This window comes from Parasteatoda tepidariorum, chromosome 1 (genome assembly GCF_043381705.1).
Source record: "Parasteatoda tepidariorum isolate YZ-2023 chromosome 1, CAS_Ptep_4.0, whole genome shotgun sequence".
Lineage (NCBI taxonomy): Eukaryota > Metazoa > Arthropoda > Arachnida > Araneae > Theridiidae > Parasteatoda > Parasteatoda tepidariorum.
This window is the reverse complement of record NC_092204.1, coordinates 92795536-92804748: the sequence shown is the minus strand read 5'-3', so window position 1 is coordinate 92804748 and position 9213 is coordinate 92795536. Positions and strand designations below refer to the sequence as shown.

The window sequence follows — 9213 nt, the reverse complement described above, 5'->3', positions numbered from 1 at the left end:
CAGCAAATACTTTCTTTAACTATACTTTTTCTCTAACGTTGAAAATATCGTTCATAAATCATTGGTTTTATTTAAAAAAATACCAAACACATTTAATTTCTTTTGTACTGTATTAATCTGTAATATAATATTCAAACAAATTTATATGTATACAAACTTGTTTAGATACTATGTTATCTAGCATCTGCAATATTTGTTTTAAAAATTTCTATTTACTAGATAGATCCGATTTTGAGTCATCTCTTGTTTTCTTCAATCCTTCAAGATTTCGCATACAATTGAAAAAATATAATATCGTTTAATTCAATAAATTGTTTTTCTTACTGGGAAAAGTGAAAATTTAAAAAATAAAAAAAATACTCACACATAAAAACAGTGTAAAATTTATTTCGTAACTCTGTTCAATTTTTACATTCACAGTTATTTACAAGTATCAAAATTCATTTATAAACATGGCACTCTGCTTTTTGAAAGCAATTTCAGTAAAATGTTTATAAAAATATACGTAAAGATATTTTTGAAATGAAAAATTTCACAACAATCAATGTTTTTTAAAATTTGTAACATTTTAATAAAATACGTGATAATAACTACCGATAAAATACGTGAATTTGAGGTGAAAAAATTTACGTATGAATTTACATTGTTCATTTTTGGTATTAGTTTCTTTGTACCGATTATTAAAATTTAAACGAAAATAAAATTATTTTTTCAATACAACAAAACTATTCAAAATTCCATTAAATCCAAGTGTTCAATCTTTTCTTTATTTTCTTGTAGTGTTCATTACTCTTACATTCACTTATAGTTCGCTTTCCTTCTAATAAGAACTATTTTAACTGAAAAAAAAGAGAAGAATTATAGATTAAAGAACAGCGAATATTTCTAATTCCACGAATAATTAACTACTACTCATCAAGAATAACTACCTGTACTGCAAAAAATATATAATTTTAGAATTACTGGTATATCAACTATTTTTTACACAAAGCGTAATTTTTACACAAAAACTAGAAGTTTTATCCCTTTTGATTACACAGGAGAAATATTTATTTATTTACTGTTACATTTTGCTTACTGTTACATGAGTTTTTTGAACGGAATTTAGATATTCTCGCGTTACTGATTTAAAATCGGCAATCAGTTTCAATCAAGCTACAGTTTGCATGCATTTTGATAACATTCAACATCATCTTGATAACATCCTGATAACTTTCTAACCAAGACTTTTATTTTAAATTTACTCGAGTGAATACTATATGTCTCCAAATCTCTGATGTGTAGGGAGTGGTAGGAATAAGATGGTAATTCATTTAACTTTATGATGTGATACGTTAAGGTCATATGTTTTTTGACTTAAGTGCTGTTCTCAAGGTAGCAGAAAAGTATATATATATATATATATGTATGTATGCTCTATAAATCCAACACGTTCCTTGCAAGCTTCTACATTCAGATAAAAAAATAAATTTAACTAAATATATCTTTTTGAAAAAAATCTGTAGCTTTCCGAACAAAACTAATTTTAGATTTAAAATCCTCACACCTGACGTAAGATCAAGTGCTCGTATAAATGTAACAAAAAATTTCTTCCCCAGTGTTTTTATTTTAATGAAGCAAACTCTTTATTCTTATTAACATAAAAAAAAATCTACTGATTTAAACTTCATAACTTGAATTTTTAAACTTCGGCGTGACATAACTTTTTGAAATGCCAATTGCTAATTAAAATTATACATAACTTGTAAACTTTTAGTAAGATCTTTCATGTAATAAAAATTGGCTAAGAATAACTTTGACTTACCGCTCTGCATTGAACTCATTTTTGATCTTCTATCATTAGGTATCAAAGATAAAAATCACATTGGGAAAAATAGCACGGGATCTTCAAATTCAGAAATCCGTCATGTCTATTTTAATGTTTCAAATGAAGATAAGTTATTTGCTGAATATTTTTGAGTCCTTACATGACCATAGCATAATTTCATCGTTCAATGACGGGGATAATAACCTCTAATCCCTAAAAAATTGAAGAAAGACATTTTATCAGCATCTGAATTTACAATAAAATCATTCGACCTTCACAAACAATAATATGTGCAGTTTTGTTAAAAAAATTTTTTTGTTACCACTTAGGTTAGTTTCAACTTACTAACCTAAGAATAGTGTTTTAACTAAGCATAAACTTAGTCAAATCTCTATAATTTTTTGTCTTATATTTTTGCTTTTAAAATATTTTGGGATAATGACGTTGATTACTAGAAAATTCTCAAACAGCATCGTTTTTTTTCGATACGAAAGAAAACAATTCAGAAATGTCACATTTATCCAATTTACCTAATTAAAGCTTCAAATGATTTAAAGCTTCGTAGAAAATTTTGTTCAACAGATGATTAGAAGTTAAATCCAGACAATATTAAAGTTAATTGCAGCATTTAGAAAACGTTTGATTTTGAAGACTTTAATTTGAACATCTACAATATGTAATCTAATTGATCCTTTCTGCGATAAAATTTTAATTTTTATAGCACCAAAAGGAATGAGAATCCTCATACTCAACTCTATATTGGGAGATCACGTCATTATAAATGGTTTCATTTTATACATTTCATGTTTATTGTAAATTTGTATCCTGTTAGTAATTTATTTTCATTAAGAATAAATATCCATTTAAATCAAAAATTTTCTTTTTTCGTAATTTAAGATTCGTAAATGGAGGAACCAAGCAGTTATAGGTCAATCTCATTTTTATCATGTTGGAGGAAGATGCTCGACAAACTGGTAATGAATCATTTCACATACCATCTCGAATCAACTAAGCATATTCATGCAAACCAATTTGGTTTTGGAAAGAAGAAGTCCACTTCTCCGGCTGTGAAGTACCTCATGGACATTGTAAAGGACAGTAGATCTAGACAATTGCACTCGATGGCTATCGTTCTTGATATCAAGGGCGCATTTAATAATGTCAGATGGAACTTGACATTTGAGAAATTTTTAAAGATAAACTCTAAAACAAATATTTTTGGGTTAATCAAGAGCTTCTTGGAAAAACGACTCGTGACATATATTGACGATAACATTGAGATTGGCATGAAGGTTGACATGGGTGCTCCCCAAGGATCAAATCCTGGCCCCGTTCTCTAACTGTTGCTTTCAAATGATATTTTTACCGTCACAGATGATCTTTTTACGAAATTAATTTTACATGCCGATGACATAATTATTTTATATTCAAGAAATATTTTTTACCACTTCCACACTTATGCTACGGCCACTTTGGAGCAAATAAACAACTGGATAGAGAGCCATGGTTTTAACATCTCACAAAACAAATCAATTCAAATTAGTTTCTCAAAAGGCAGGAACAAATTGAGAAGATTTCTATGCATTAAAATGAAATGCAAAAGCATTAAGAAAAGTTTGTTTGAAATATTTGGGTTTCAACATCGATTCAAATTTCTCACGGATCCATCATTTGGATTCTATCCAAAAGTGAATTTTAGATTTATGTAATAACCTAAAAAGAATAACGAAGGCAAGCTGGAGAGTAAGACCAAAAGTTCTCAAACAGGTCTACTACATGGCTCTGGAAAGAGGGATTCTTTATGGCGTCGAAGTGTAGTACACTGCAGTTGTAAAACAAAAACTAAAGCTCAGCTCATGACGAAGACTAGCTTTACTTATAATTACAAAAGCATATAGGACGGTATCCATGGAAGTTCTGCAGGTCCTGTCAGTCGTGCTCCCGCTCGACCTAAGAGTCGAGATCGAGACTGCAGTGGGGAAAACAAACCTTCTGAGCTGTGATTTAAATAGCTTTTGGCATGAACAACCGGGCAAGTATTATAGACCCTGTCTGAATTCATTCATCTAAGAGGAAAAGTTTGCTTTGAGATAAAAGAGTAGACGGAAAACGATCTTAAATTGCGCCTTTGTTGCCTTCAAACAGAACACAGAGTCTAAGTAACAACAACACCGTTTTCCAGGCCAAGATCCACGCTATTCTAAAGGTCCTGGAATGGGCTAATACGAACGCTTGTGGCAATATTTTTCCGACTCTAGATCATCGCGTCAAGCGCTGAAAACACCCAAAAATCCCAGGATCATCAACGATCCATCTAAATCAAGTATCGAATTGCATTGGACGAGAGAGCAAATTGGCACAATGAGTGACGAGCACGCAGACAGTCTAGCCAAAGAGGCCGCTAACCTTGATGATATCTCTATCCTCTACGACACAACATAATCCCAATTAAAGAATAATTTAATGGCTCTGGCTTTGTAAATTCGGCAAAAGAGATGGAATAAAGTCGGATATTTTAGTGGCGTAGGGAAAGGAACGCCAGCTGTTCTGATTTATATTAAAAGTAAGTCTAAATAAACTCGAAGCTTACTTCTTTTTCAATCGACTAATAACGGGACACGGCATACAGAATGAATACCAAGGAAGATTCATCAATAAATCAAGTTAATGCTAAACCCTGGAAAATACTTTACACATAATTGAGCCCTGTCCAATGTATGATCATATCAGGAAAACCATCTTCCCCAAAAGTATAATTGCTCCCTTAAAAGTGACAGATGAAGAGAAGATCTAGTGTAAATCATGAAAGAGATTTTTGAAGATAGATTACCGGTGATGGATGAAGAGGACTAATTGGTGCTCCACCTTTTTAGACGACTTCGTTTGGCTTCAAGGACGTGATTCTCACAACTTTTAACCGCTTTAATGGGTTTTTAATATAGCTGATTCTATCATGTTGTTTTTATCAAATTTTTCGTTCTTTTAATACTTTTTTGTTTTAAATACCCTAATTTTACTTTTTCTCCTGATGTATTTTATATTCTTACATTTTATCCACACTTTTATATCCTACCTTCAACCTCTACTACTGTATTTTACGCAACTTGATGATGTTTTCAGCCTATTTTAATAAATTTTATGATGCAGAACCTTATTTTTACTGTACTCGATGTTCACCTTATTCTTGAGGTTTTTTTTCAAGTTTTTTGATATACTTTCTACCCATTTTTTGCATCCCTGATTTTGAATTAATAAAGCAAGGTTAGAGGGAGCCCTGCTGCCTTCCAGTCTGGGGCTTTGTGGTGTATTGCTGCCCTGGTTAGGGGGGAGCTGGCGGTCCCTTTGTCACCATGGGGGTTTGGTCCCTGTGGGTCAAAGCTGCAGCCTTCCGACATGCCTGAACGTGTCTTGAACTAGACTCGTATGGTTCCTCACTGAACTCTCTTTTGATAGAAGACACGTATGCTCCTAGGGGTGGGTCAAGGCTTTATCCATCTTTTTACAAATAAAGAAAGATAATGCAAATATCTTCTGAATTTAATTTTATTTAAAAACATCGTTTAGCATCTGAATCATTTGGTGTTTCCGGTCATCAAAGGTTTTAATTTTTAGCGCAACCTAGAGAGAAAGATTTTCCCTGAAATTTATTGGAACAAGCTCGAATTTACTTAGTACTTTTTAATGGAATTACCAGCATTTGCGTTACATGGAGAGGAATACCACAAAAACTTTCTTATGGTTAGCCAGTGGTGGCTTTCTTAGCATTTACTAGAGTTTTTTCATTTTTATGCTGGCAAATGTTATGTTATTTTACAAAAATAAATCAACTTTATTAGAAAATTAAGATATGCATGAATGAAGTTTCAAATATTAAGTGCTTTGTGTCCCATAAATTTAAAAGTTTTATTTTAAATACATCAAAGTTGTTTATTTGAAAATTAAAATGACGTGATTGTTGATAAAAATAAATGTAACTGAGTTATTTGATCAAATATTAATGATGGAAAGATAAAATAAATGATAATACCAAATAATAAGTCTTTGTAATTTATTTAACTGCTGTAATTTTTAAAAATAGATTGAAAAACTATGGACGTGTCTTTTTGTGTGCCCCCCGGATACAACATCTAGTGCATATGCTTCTAGGGTTCGCAGTGTTTTGAATTTCGTGAACTCCTGGCTTTTCTGTACTACTTTAAAATATTTTTAGAATTTCAGTTTTTCCTTCTTTTCAAAAAGAGTGACCATGCCAGACACTCGCAACATAACTTCTCTTTAACAGCGATTTTTTTACCTCAATCGTTCGCATTATCCTGCTACTTTAGATCATTTTAATTCATTTATAGTTTTTTCTTATAAATTTTATTTCTGTAAGTAATAAGAAAACTAAAGGTTTTAAAAACAATTATATATTCCTTACTTCTTCATTCAGTACATGAGCTTTGCAAAGCACTGTCTCAAATGAAGCAGTTCTACCACTCATGAATTGTTCATAAATACATTCAGATGCTGACTGAGACAAATGGATGTATTCTAAAACAAAATAAAATGCAAAATTTCATTTTTTCCCACAGTAAATTACTTATACTGAGTAATAAACATAATTACGAGATTTTATCAAAGTTTCCATTTACTTTTTTGAAAATTAATTTGATTCATTAATTTTTTTTTCAGAATTTAAATAACCTGATGTAATTTAGTAATTAATATTCAGATTCCAAGGGAATGGTATGCATGTTTTTTATTTGTTGGCTAAGTTTATCTGCAGCCTACCAGAGGATTTACAGCATACAGCAGATCTACAGCTTAAATATGAATATATAATATATATTTTTTAATCAAATATTGGAACTCAAATAGACAGAATAAAAATAATCAAAAGTTTATTTTAAATACTCAATTGTTCAATGCGAGTAAAATTTATTTAAACAATAAATGCACTACAAAATTTATATTTCAGTCGTACAATATTTTTTAAAAAATATTCAATTATGCAATGTTTTGAGTTGTGTTTCTTTACTCATTAATTGCTACCAATGGAGACACCATGCAGGGGAAAAGAAGATATTATACAGAGTGTTTATAAAGTCCCGGCCTCATTTTGATGTTTAATAACTCATAAAATAATAAAGATAGATTAAAATTAATAGCATAAATGGTTAGTTAGACTCAAAAAGTTTCGTGACCCTTGTCAATGAACTTCCATGTGTGCCCCCTTCGTCGCACGGAGAATATCAAGTCGATAGTCAATTTCCCGCTTGGTAGCGGCAAGCATGTCGGTATCCACAGAGGCTATTGCGGTGGTAATTCTGGCCTTTAGGTCATCATTGTTCGACACGATCCTCCTGTAAACATTGTCCTTTAAAAGTCCACAAAGAAAAAAGTCCAGTGGAGTTATATCAGGCGATCAGGACGATAGGCCTAGGAGGATGGCGTTTGCAACTGATATGGTAGGAAGAAGATGATGCTGATTTTCTGAAGCGCATAATGTTCTCCGACGAAGCATCCTTTTATGTTTCTGGCATTGTTAATCGCCATAATGTGCGCATATGGGGATCTGAAAACCCCCATAAATACCGTGAGACACAAAGGGATTTCCAAAGGTTAATGTGTGGTGTGAACTAATGCACGACCGAGTCATTGGGCCTTTCTTTTTTACAGAAAAGACGGTCTCATCAGTCGTATACTTAGACATGTTGGAAAACTTCGTATTTCCACAACTAGAAGAGCTTCAGTAACATGTCTTTTTGCAACAAGATGGTGCGCCTCCTCATTGGGGTATCATCGTTCGTAGTTCTTTGAATGACCATTTTCCAGGAAGATGGATTGGGCGAGGAGGCCCAACTCTTTGGCCACCCAGATCACCTGATATAACACCGCTGGACCTTTTTCTTTGGGGATTTATAAGGACAATGCTTACAGGAGGATCGTGTCGAACATTAATGACCTAAAAGCTAGAGTTACAGAGTTACAACCGCAATAGCTTCTGTGGATGCCGACATCCTTGCCGCTTCCTGGCATGAAATTGACTATCGACTTGATATTCTCCGTGCGACGAAGGGGGCACACGTGGAAGTTCATTGACAAGGGTCACAAAACTTTTTGAGTCTATCTAACCATTTATGTTATTAATTTTAATCTATATTTATTATTTTATGAGTTATTAAACATCAAAATGGGTCCGGGACTTTATAAACACTCTGTATAACTACTAATTAGGTTAACAATTTTAAAGCGTTCCTAGATAAATGTAATAATTTTGAATACTGTATATCCCAGTGTATAAGTCGGCTTTTTAAACTCTTAAAATTTCACGAAAATCAGGGAGTTAACATACCACAGGTTATCAAGTCAGACATTTGCTGATCGAAAAATATCGATAATTTATAAACAATGGCATACATATGACTAACTCTGTATCAATGGACCCCTTTCAAAAACTAGCTATTTTTAATATGTTATTTGCAATTAATTTTGCATTTATTTCTTAACTGGTTGCTTCTCAGCATTTGTCAATGCATAATTATTTTAGAACATATGTATCATATCCAGAGCGAACAATGAGCAATATTTGATATGCTTGATACTATACTTGATACTACAATTTATATATACTTCTATATATACTATTTCGATATATTCATCCGGCATACCAGAAATCAGCTATCTTTTAATTTGATATAAAGTATTTACTTTAATTATTTTAAACATGAGAGTTTCAAACATGAAATAAATAAGTTAAAAAAAAGACATTCACTATTTTATCAACAAATATAAAAAAAAACTAAAAAAATGCAATGCAATGGAAAATGTGGTTTATTAAGATTGTATAAAAATGATTATAATTATGGAAATTGAAGCATTATCTAATATATATAATTCTCTTACGTGGCTCCCAAATCTTGGCTGTATTTCTTTTCCGTCGGTGGCAACGTTTGCTTTGTTTTGTTTACGTTTTGAAAACACCAAAGCATTCTGTCTTTTAATGATGTGTTTCAGATCTAATATGTATAATTCTCTTACGTGGCTCCCAAATTTTGGCTGAAGTACTTTGTACAACTAAATAAGATTCTTTTCACAACACTTAAATATTTACTTTATTTTCTTCATTTATAGAGAAAACAGTCGGCAAAGAATTCTGCTAGGTTAAAAAACATTTCGCTAAAAAAATAAAGATCTCTAAAAGAAATAAAAATAAACAACTTAAAAAATAAAAATGCTGTTGCCAGCCATAGAATTTTTTGAAAGTTAACTTAGCAACATAAATCAAAATGACATAGAAGCGCAACTAGATCAAAATTATGATACCAGAGCGCTTGCCGTAACAAATCCTTCAATTCTATAAGTGTTGTATCGCCAAATGCCCAAATTAACAATTGTATTTTTAAGGTTTGTTCATTGATTTG

General features: G+C 31.7%; 1 protein-coding gene across 1 annotated transcript in view; it reads right to left on the bottom strand.

The window, feature by feature from the left end:
• Positions 1 to 367: 367 nt before the first annotated feature.
• LOC107454994 (nephrin) overlaps positions 368 to 9213 on the bottom strand; it is a 40116-nt gene continuing 31270 nt past the window's right edge. Inside the window, exons 13-15 of the mRNA XM_071186039.1 lie at positions 6228 to 6340; positions 1805 to 2020; positions 368 to 839 (exon numbers count right to left, since the gene is read on the bottom strand). Of these exons, the coding sequence (XP_071042140.1) occupies positions 1985 to 2020; positions 6228 to 6340 (149 nt within the window). The 3' untranslated portion in view covers positions 368 to 839; positions 1805 to 1984. The remainder of the gene's footprint in view (positions 840 to 1804; positions 2021 to 6227; positions 6341 to 9213) is intronic.